This window comes from Hipposideros armiger, unplaced genomic scaffold (assembly GCF_001890085.2).
Source record: "Hipposideros armiger isolate ML-2016 unplaced genomic scaffold, ASM189008v1 scaffold_64, whole genome shotgun sequence".
Classification (NCBI taxonomy): Eukaryota; Metazoa; Chordata; class Mammalia; order Chiroptera; family Hipposideridae; genus Hipposideros; species Hipposideros armiger.
The window spans coordinates 203,773-214,858 of record NW_017731414.1 but is presented as its reverse complement, the minus strand read 5'-3'; the positions used below and the strand labels follow the sequence as shown (position 1 = coordinate 214,858).

Sequence of the window (11,086 nt, the reverse complement as noted above, 5' to 3'; positions counted from 1 at the left end):
GGACAGGGCGGTCTACGATTGGCCAGCGGTGAGGAGTCGAGGGGCTTCAAATGAAGACCAGGGTAGGGGGCGTGGCACCCCGGGTCCCCGCCTTCTTTCCCCGACTCCGGGGAGGCCCCGTCCCGCCCCTGAGGGGCGGGAGTGCGGGGAGCGGCGCCAACGGTTCCGCGCGCCCGCAGCCTGGGGGCGGGGTCTGGGGTGCGTGCGCACGCGCGCCGGGGAGACCGTTAGGCGCCAGCAGGGGGCGCACGCTCGTAGAGGGGCTCTGGCTCCCGCCTTCTGGGTCCACACAGGCTCCCTAGGCACTAGGGAGAGCGCGGGAATGTACGTTGGTTTTGGCGGTGTTTTCTGGGGGCCTGCATGTCAGGCCTGGGTAAGCCGAAGAGGAAAAGATTGAAGAGAGATCGTCACAGTCGAAGCGAGGGCCCCCGAGACGTGCTCCGGGATCCCAGCGCTGGCCAGGGGACCTATTTAAAGACCCCCAAGCCGCTGCCACCTGAGCGTGCTAAGACAACTCAGGACACGCCCTCGGACCTAATTAGAGGTTGTCCAGACTACTCTGCTTTCAGTTCTTCCCCTGGAGCCTGCCCACCCCATCCCAGCCAGCCCTTTGAGGTTCAGAACCTGCCGAGGGAGTTAGGATAGTGAGAATCACAGGTAATATTTAGGAACATTGGTTCTGTGCCCGCCAGTGGTGTCAACACTTAATAAAACAAAATATTTAATTCCCACCCCAACCCATTGTGGGGTAGGTATTGCTGTTTAACCACGTTTTACGGTGAGAAAACCGAGGCCATAGAGGCCAAGTGACTTGCTCAGACCCCAAAGTGGGAAGTTGGGTTTTGAATTCAGACCACAAGCTGCAGAGGCCAAAGTCTTGATCCCTAGGGTTTCCTGCTTCTCAGATGGGACAAACCCTCATTCTGGGCCATCAGAGAGGCCTCGGGGCTGGCCTGAGGATCTTCCGAGAGATGGCCCTGGGGCTCCCCTCCCTTGCACTTCAGCTCATTCTATTAATCTGTTTCGGAAAAGCTTCACCCAGAGCCATGGACACCTTGTAGGCTTCAGACCCCTTGGTATTTCATGCTGTTGACCACCTACTCTGGCAATTCCTTTTCTTGGTACTCCCCCATTTTAATTGCCTGTTTCTTTACCTGCTACTTATACCTCCCTTTCTCTGGGTGCTGCTTCTCAGATTCCCTTAGGGTCTTTTTTTGGGGGGTGGGGTTATTGCTTGTCCCCTAGATGTTCATGTTCCTGATGGTTCTTCCTGTCTCTGTTCCCACTTTCTGAGTGATCTTACTTCCTGTGGCTTCAAGTATTTCCACACTAGTGATTTTCACTTATAAAAGAATTCATCACCCTCCCAGCCGTCCCTCAATGTCCAACTACTTTCTTGACATCTGCCTTTGGATTCGTCAAAGATACTTCAAATTCATCATGTCCACAACTGACCTCGACATCTTCTACTCATACAACTTGTCCTGAATTACCTTCTGGCTGAAACCTAAGTTGCCTTTGAGACTTTTCTTTCATCCCTCACATCCTGGTTCTCAAGGGTCTAAATAGCTCTTGAATCTTGCTCTTCTGTTCCCATGGCCCATCAGATCATCACATCTCTCCATTGGTCTCCCCGATCATTCTCGAATCCAGATTCCACCCTGCAGTGTGCCCATTCTAAAACACTTACCCAATATCCATCCATCCTCACATTCTGATCCTAACCTCACCCTGTGTTCCACCCACACTTCATGGGACTGGAAACTCCGAAAAAGCCGAGACAGGTCAGTTGAATAAACATTGAACACTTGTGTTACATGCTGAGGCACAAGGATGACTAAAACAGTATCCTGGGGTGAGTAGGAGGGAGAGAGAACTTCAATCTAGTATTGGTAGGGCACTTGGATTATATTTTGACATTCTCCTCATCTACCATCTAAACGAGCTCAGTTGTCAGCCAAACGTAGAATAGCAGGAAATGTTTTCAGTTGTACTTGGTAACAAAAAATTGTTTGCATACTACATCAGTGTTTTAAAGGCTTTCATTTCTCTTTTTGATTCCCTACCCTCCTTCCGCAAGATCAGATCTTGAGGCAAAATACCAAAGCAATTCAGATAGTGAAACTACGGTAATCTTTGCCACTTTTAAGTTCTCTGCCATCCAGTCAGCTAAATATTAAGATTACTTCCTTCAGATCACTTATTCCTTCTTATTCCATGGCAAACACTTCCCTGGATTAATGGAAACATCTTCCTAACTGGCCTGCCTGCCACCAGTTTACCTCCGTTCTAGTCCTTCCTGAAAACGAATGCTAAGTGGGTTTTCCTAATGTCAGTGGCTCTCCACTCCTGACCAAATTAAGGTTCTCATCAACGTGGATCCAGCCTACCTTCCAGCTTTCCTATTTCTTTCCTTTATATATGCAACATATAGAAGACCTTACCCAGGCAGGCCTTTTGCCTTCCTGACTCAAGCAACAGGGACCATCTTTCCTGCTATCTCATCTATTTAAATCCCACTCATTCTTCACAGCCTGGCTCAGCAGGATAGGGGATAACAAAGGACCGGAGCTTTTGAGTTACTGAAACCAAGTGTTCTCACCTATAATAAAGAGATCATAGTCCTTACATTATGATGTTGTGGTATAAAGCCAATAAATAAAATTTGCTAAGTTTGTGGCATACCTCTCTCTCCATCCCATTCATTCATTGAACCAAAAATGCCCTCCATCTCCCCACGCATGCTATAATCAACACAAATTATAGTTTATGTAAAAATTTATTTGACCAAAATGTAGAAAAAGTGATACTATTACATATGATACAGCTGCAAGAATCTAAATGAAAAGTGTATGTTCTATTCAATTGCACAATTTGCTAGTGTATCTCCTGGGTAGTGTGATGCGTAAGAAATAGGAGTGAGGGGCAGAGGAGTCAGATAAGCTAGAAACAGGGTGATTTTGAGTCAGAATTGTAAACTGGCCCCCCACACTGCTGGGGAATATGGAATGTTTCAGCTCTTGAGATGTTAACCGAGAAGGCAAGACTATAACAAAGCGAAAACGTGCAGCCTTGTCTACAAAATACTCCATATCCAGTTTTAATCAGGAGTTTCCTGGTCTTTAATTAACTTGGTCCTGAAGAAGGAATTAAAGTCCTAGATATGTAAATCTTCAATTTACCGTTCCCTAAAGTACAGAGGAGATGAAGTTAGGCCAGTTACTGTATCTCTGCTGCCAGAGGCCCCTTCTGACCAGTATTAATAGAAAAATGCTCTTGCTCAATTATTGACAGTGTGCAGTCCCATGAACAGGCTTAAATTCTACCATATTCATTCCTACTCAGTGGATGGCCTCTTATCAGAGTAGTATGACTATTTCCCCAGCATTCTCATACTGACTGCTCAGAAGATGTTTGTTCTGCATAGTAGCATGTGGAAAAAAGCCAGGGTGATTAGGTTAATCTACCTGTGGCTATGACTTCCCACAAAGCACCACCCCCCTTTTGCCCTGGATGGAAAACCCCCACCCATTTTAATGTGATGGTTCCTGGCCTCCTGTAGTGTGTCCATTGGTGACTCTGAGGTTCTATTCTTCAACCTTTTAAATTGACCAGTGACTAGATATTGGAGTCTGTGTTTTAAAAGTGTGGCGTTGTCTAATCTCCCCAGGAACCAAATGCCCTCAGTATTAAGAGACTATGTCCAATAGGAAACACCCTGCCTACCTTAGGAATAAATGCAATTTAAGAATAAAAATAGAGCTGAAAAAGCTGGTGCCATTTGAAAAAAAAAATAGAAAGGAATTAAATTTAACTGGTGCTCAAAGCTTCTCTGATACAAAAGATTTGGTCACATATTCATAATTTGCTTGACATTTCCAGCAAAGCGCAGATGCAGTAACAAAAGAAAACTTCTTACAAGAGAAGAGAAAGACACGGAGGTCTGGAGCTTCTGTTGAAACAACTCTTCCGCTTTGGTTATATACAGTTAAGTTCATTTAGTGTCTGATCCAGTGTCTGATGTAAGCCCACGTTCTCTTCTTTGGCCTGGGCAAGTTTTTCTGGTGAGAATTAAAAGTGGGAGAAAAATAAATGAATAAGCATGTTTGTTCAAGGGGAAAAAGGTTTTCTAAACTCCTCACTGCCAGAGCGAAAGTCATAGCAGAGAAAGTACTTTACATCTTAATAAGAATGGAACACCATGGAATAATTGAGACCAAGTCCCAAATTTGGGAGTCAGATAGGATTGTAGGATAAAATACAGGGTGTTCGTTAAATTTGAATTTCAGATAAACAAAATTTTAGTATAGATATATCCCAAATGCTGCATGAGATAAGCCAAAAAATTATTCAGTGCCTATCTGAAATTAAAATGTAACCGGCGTCCTGTATTTTAATCTGCTAAATCTGGCAATACTGGTTTTGGAGTCAGAACACCTGGATTTCAGCCCCAGCTGTGCTACTGAAGCCACTGAACCTTTCTAGGTCTATTTCCTCATCTGTCAAATGGGGATAACAATACCAATGTGTGGTATGGGGGTTATTATGAGACATGAGAAATGCTTCAGGACTTATGAAGCGCTACACAAACATAAGATTTTAGTCCTAGATATGGGTAACTTACTCCATTTTCCCCTTTGTGTCAGCTAATTAGTCCCTGAGCTTTGGGGAGGAAAATATAATCCTGCAACCCATCTTTCCTTTGGTGTTTCTGGGAATGGCTGTTGAAATTCCAGGCATAATTGTGTTATTGTGTCCGTGTCCATAGCAGTGTAGTCAATCCCCAGGTAAACACAACACAGACTATAGGTATGTTATTAAGTGATTGAGCTGATGAAACACATTTTTTTAAAAAGTAAGATGCCATTTAGGGCTATGCATGACAGAGCACAAGGGAGAACTGGTTTGCCGTGAGTGATGGCCGATAAGGGATTAGGCCGAGGCTCATTAAAATACTGGAGGGGAGCAAAATGTCTTATAAAATGTGATAGGATCAGCTTGGAAATTTTCAGAAAGAAAAAAAGTGACTGCAGAAGATAGCAGCCTTTCAACTACAACTATTGGACCTTTCATTTGATGAGGCACTTAAAAAAAAAAAATCGAGCCACTCTAATCTGGGAGGATTCCATCAGAGAGAACAGCGACCCAGGCCTGTTCAGTCTGGGAGGACACATGGTAACTGAGTGCCTACTATTGTGTGAGCTAATTTCTCCACTCTCATTTAATCCTCGCAATAACTGAGATGCCACCATTTTTTTTTTTTTTCCAGAAAAGCTAAGTAGCATGTTCAAGGGCACACAGCTAATGTGGTAGAGCTAGAATCTAAACCCAGATATCCCAAATCCTGACCTCACCTTGCCACTAGATTCCTGGCATCTACTTTGTTATTAGGTCTGAGATAAAATAACCTTCCCTGTAAGTGTTAATTGCCCTTGAGAATTGTAACAGACCCATAGACTGTCAACAGGTCATAGTAGATCCCCATTGCCCAACTCTCTTGTCAATCAAGTTCTACTCAAGTGCTTAGTTAAGCAGAATGACCGGAGAGGCAGGGCTGCAGTTATTTTCAAAGAGGGGAGGCTACAAATGTCTGGAAAAATACCAGGAACAAAAACACGGAGCAAATAGAAAACACCCACTCCTACACAGTCTGTAATATTTCCAGGGACGGATGTATGGCACTGTGTGAGGGGAGTGGTGTGTGCATTCGTTTCCAGTGGGTGGCAGTTAGGAGTAGGGAGAGGCTGGGTGTGGAAGGGTCTAGATTGTTCAGGGGAGACGTATTTTGGAGCAATGAATATGAAAAAAGAATCAGGACACAGGTTCCCACCTGAATAAAAAATTACAAAATAAGGAATGAAAAGCTATAGGGACCCAAAATTCATCATTCTAATCGGAGATTTTCATGCCATTTTCAGGTTCATGGGGCCGTCTGGAAGATGTGGCTTAGACATCATCATGTCAGTGTTTCTGGGACAATCTGAGGTGGTGGAGGGTGGGGTGCAGGGGAGGACTGGATAGACTATTTGAAATTTGGACTCTCTTGGAAAAATCTACGAGCTTTTGGTCACTATAACCATGACTTTTTAACACCCACAGGCTAACTTGATGAGCTCTTCCTCCACCAAAGCAAGGCTCCCGGTTCTAGTTAATTCAAGTATGAGGGGATGTTAGATTCTCAGGCAACTGGAACTCAGGAATGGAGCACCTCACCTCCTTTCTTTGGCATTCTAGCAGCTTCCATTCCCTTTCTGTCTAATGCTCTTTAATTCTGTTTAGGGTTGTTTTCTAAGGGCAAGGCATAGAGGTGAGCTTCATGAGTGAACTTCCTCCCAGGGGTGGGGGGTGGATAGATGTTCCATGAACAATGAAGACACAGGGAACCCCAGGCACCATTCTCAGAGTATAACACAAAGAAACAAATGCGAAAAAAGAGGACTCAAGAGACCAAAATGCCACTGCTGCTGTTTGAATCCGTAGAGCAAACCCCATTCAAGGGTAGCTTTCTTTTTAGCCACAAGCCTGCTGGTTTCTGCAAGTTCTGCCAGCGCCATGAAGCTGCTTAAGGTGGGTGAGTCTACACTCAAACCAATTCCTATTTAAGGAAAACCCACTACTGGCATGCAGATAAGAGTTAGCTAACCCCGAGTCTGAAAGCTAGTGCCAAATGGGCTTTTGTTTTCACGGCATCAGAAAAGTATCAGGTGGGCATAATTTTCTTTCTGAAATGAGCTCTCCATCTGAACCTCCCACTTTCTGTTGCAGCCCATTGTCAAGGGCATCATAGCTACTAGGGCTCAAAAGCAGCAAGTGGAGAAAATGAAAATGAGAGGGTATGAAGATGAGGACCGCCTGTTTTTATTCCGGTCACAGACACAGCAGAAGACAGCTGGAAGGATCAAACGAGGAAGCAGGACACGGGAGCTTCTAGAAGCCCACGGAACGCAGGCGCCACAGTGAGAAGGCAGACTTCAGTACTGTTAGGACAGAGGGCAGCACCCCTGCTGCCTCTCAGAGAGAGGTCATGTCGTTGAGAGCATGGTCTAGCTCCTCGCTGATAGCCTTGTACTTGAGCTTCTGAGCATACAGCTCGTCTAGAGGGCGGAGGTCCCCAGGGAGAGTTCGGAAGAAGAGGTACAGGGGACAGAACACGAGGGTCGGAATGGTGTGTCACAGATGAGCAATGAAAGGAAGAAAAAAAAGTGAGAAGAAAACAAAGCATGAACTAGGAGGAAGTTGTGTCCTATCGAAAACAAACGAGAAAACAAAAGAAAGAGTGATTTCTAAGTGATTTGAGGTTCTACAGCGGATTAGCCATAATGAACCTTTAGGAATGGTGACCAGAAATGCACAGAGCTTTTCCTCACCCGTCTCCCACCAGGCGTTGTCTGACTGTCAATTATGTCACCTGGTTCAAAGGTCATACTTTGGACCAGGGGCATTTCCCTTATATGGAAACCTCACTTCGCAAACCAAACATGGGACACATGATCTGAGTGAGTGGTTCGCACCTTCTCTGGGTGGAATAGGCAGCTTGGGAGGTTCTGTATGAACCCCACAATCTGCAATTCCTGAATTATTTCATGAAGAACACAGGACAGAATTTTTATAAAAAGTTGGAACTCTACAAGAAATTCGGGGATCAGTGGGCACCAGGCTAGCAGACTAGAGTCTTAATTTAGTCTCTACATTCTCTATATTTCCTTTTTCTCAGCTGGTGATAAGCTGAGCTCTCTGGGAGAGAGCTTCAGTAAAAATGCAAGGCATCTAAAAAATGCAAGGCATCTCTCAGAAATGAGGAAATAGAGGGCAATTCTAAAGATTTTTTTTTTTAATCAGACATATTTGGGTTTCTGTACTCACATGTGGAGCTAATTAAACAGACAGTTTACTTCTCGAAAAATAGCAACCCAAGTCTGAGTCTGATTGGCACTATCCAATTCCAGTGTGTGACGTCTTCCAGGTGTGACGTCACAATGCATTCTACTATCCTAAGGCAAACAAAGCCGAACTCGGCCTCTGCACAGATCTCCCCCAACTCCCTGTGGATGTGTTGGGATAGGGGGAGGCAGAGCAAACATAATTACATGGTCATTTCATACCTTCCAGGTCATCAATTGTCTTTTCCAGTTTTGCAACCGTTCTCTCTGCAAATTCAGCACGGGTCTCAGCCTAAAGAAAAAGATAGGAGTCGCTATGATTGCTTCAAGACCAGCCCCAGGAGAAACCCAATCAGCTGGGTGTGATTACTCACCTCTTTCAGTTTGTCAGACAGAAGTTTAATTTCTTCTTCATATTTATCCTCCTTTTCAGAATACTGTGGGAGAAACCAAAACGCTGCTTTTAACAAAAGGAGACAAAAACAAAGCATAAAAGAACACCGGTTCCCTGCTCCTTGGAGGAAAGCGTGTGCCTGAACATGCCTAAGAAGCAAAGTAGAGGCAGGTACCTTTCCAAGCAGAAGACGTGTGCAAAACTCAGAATCTTTGGGCGAGCCCTCCGTGATGGTACTGATCTGAAGACCTGAGCCGGTAACTTGAAATAAAAGTGTGATGAAGGTGGGCCGATGATTGAATGGAAATGCATGCTACTCAAGGCCCCTCACAGCTATGCTTCCAGCCCATTTCCTACCAGCTTCCCCAAGACACTGGCCACTTCCTCAACAGATTCTGTGTACTGTCTGGTCTCCCATCCCTTGTCTATGATGGGGTCCTCCAGGACAGAATGTTCCTTTCCCCATTACTCCCTGTCAGAAATTACATGTCACCTGAAACTAATAAAAAAAAAATTTTCTTAATGAAATAAAAAATGACTTTGTACTGTTTTAATAAATGTTATTTTTTTAAAAAAAGAAACAATGTATGTCTGTCAAGGCTCACCTCAAATTAATATTAGCATTTATCAACTGCTCGCTCTGTGGCTAGAGATCCTCAGCCCCATTTTACAGATGAGTAAAGAGTTGGCTAATTTGTTTAGGGTCACATGGCTATCAAGTGACCCAGCCTCAGCTGGAACTTGATTCTGGAATTTGAGCTCCTGGCCATCACCATGCTCTACAGCCTTTTTAAAGGTCACCACCGCCTTGTGACACCTTTCCCAGCTTTCCAAGGTCCCTCTGTTGAAGTCCCAAAGCACCTTGTTATCTTGTCAGTCTCTTCCACCCAACTGTGAGCTCTCAGAGGAGCAGAGGCCATACTGTCCCTGTAACAGCTGTCCCTGTGGGCTCAGGTAGCATCTGGCACACACATCTGGACTGTATTTACTCATCAAATATTCGAGTATCAAATATATGCCAGGCACAAGGCTAGGACTAATGGCACAGCTCTAAACAAGTCAGATAGGGACTCTGTCCTTAAAGTTTACTATCTAGCAAGAAAGACATGCAATTAATTGAGTAATTATAATAAATATTATCAACCATCATGATGGGAAAAGACGTAGGTGGGGCTACACAGCTGAGAAAACGCCTAACCTAGATGAGCAATCAGGGAAGGCTTCTCATCAGAAGTGCTTTTTAATTTTGCTGCATTAATTGAGTCCAAGTTTTTTTCCCCAAAATGTGTCAGAAATCCACAAAAAAACAAAAAGTTGATATTTTGTTTATTTTATGCATTTAATCATAACAACTTGCGGTGCTCTGCATATAAATGACATTATTTTTATGTATAAAAATTTGAGATATAGTCATTCGGATATATCCAACCATTGTGGCAAAAGGGTTAAGCAGAGGCCTAAAGGATGAATAGGAGTTTATCAAACAAAGAGAAAAGGAAAGGCCACTCCAGGCTGAGTGGACAGCAGGTTCAAAGAGCTGGAGGTGATGAGAGAACAGGAATGTTTGTGAAACCAAAGTTCAGTGCAACCGGAGGGCAGTAGGTGGAGGGAGTGAGGAAGAGATGAGGATGGAGAATTCGGTGGGGTGAGCCATGGAAGACTGCTGATATGATTCTATTCTGTAGGGACTGCTCTGGGTACTGTGTCAACCCTAAAAAGCCCAATTCCACCTCTGATATCTGCTGCATGATCTTCAAGAAGGTATTTCTGGAGGAACCAGGAGATTCAAAGGAGAGTGGGGCTCTGTACTGATAGGATTATGCTCAGATGTCCCCCAGAGGAGCCTGACTAGGCACAGATCTCACATTCCACCTTCACCCTAAGAAGTGGAGATAAAATATGGCGCTAAAAGACCCCACGGAAGAGGGACATCCAGCCGCCGAACACCTGGTCCTATGGGGGGAAAAAATGAGCTACTGGGCACCAAAGCTGCTGTTAGTAAATACAGGTCAGATCGCTAATACCCCCGGTGGCGTGCTCCTGGGTACCCTGGGGGAAGAAAAGAAGCAAGTCTAGCCAATCACCCTCCAGCTCAAGCCAGCCAACCTTTTCAGAGGCAGCCTCCAGCGACTTCAGGTTGTTAGTGACATTCTTGAGTTCTTCTTCCAGGTCACCGCATTTTCTGCACAAAGACAAAGGATTTTTGTGTCTTATCCTCCCTCACAGCAGGCAATTCCCCTCAAAGCAGTTTTCCAAAGGAAGACTGCCATACCGCCTGGGGCCCCCATGAGGAATTCTGGGGAAAAATGTTAATGGCCTTTTCTGAGCTGAGTGCTGTGTACTTATCAAAACCCTATCATGCCAGGCGAAGGCGCGGCAGGCAGGCCGAGGATATTTGGAAGGTTTGTAGAATGCTCCTGGGCTCCTGCCAAGTCTGAGGCAACAGGGACTTGCGGAATCTATGATTGATGAGGCCGACTCTGACTCCGGAAGGTGTAGCAATGAAATGGAGAGCAGGAGGCTGGGAGACTGCAATCAGAGTCTACACTGGACACTCCAGGAAGCAAGCTCTGAACAGATTTGCGAAACTGGATCCCTCTCAGTGCTGCGGGATGCGGGATGCGGGATGCGGGATGCGGGATGCGGGAGGCTCCGTGGCGCTGGAAGGCCCAGGAGAGGATTTTTGTTTTTCTGGCGCTTGTGGGATTCTGGTAAAGCTTCTCACCCTACCCCCCCCCCTCCCAGAAATGTGTCATGGCCAAATAATGACATCAGCAGCAAAGCATTTTCAACACGGGGGTGGGGGGGTTCG

General features: G+C 45.2%; 1 protein-coding gene across 1 annotated transcript in view; it reads right to left on the bottom strand.

The window, feature by feature from the left end:
- Positions 1-5,072: 5,072 nt before the first annotated feature.
- TPM4 (tropomyosin 4) overlaps positions 5,073-11,086 on the bottom strand; it is a 13,914-nt gene continuing 7,900 nt past the window's right edge. The window contains exons 5-8 of the mRNA XM_019642034.1: positions 10,381-10,456; positions 8,255-8,317; positions 8,103-8,172; positions 5,073-7,094 (exon numbers count right to left, since the gene is read on the bottom strand). Coding sequence (XP_019497579.1) covers positions 7,012-7,094; positions 8,103-8,172; positions 8,255-8,317; positions 10,381-10,456 — 292 coding nt within the window. The 3' untranslated portion in view covers positions 5,073-7,011. The remainder of the gene's footprint in view (positions 7,095-8,102; positions 8,173-8,254; positions 8,318-10,380; positions 10,457-11,086) is intronic.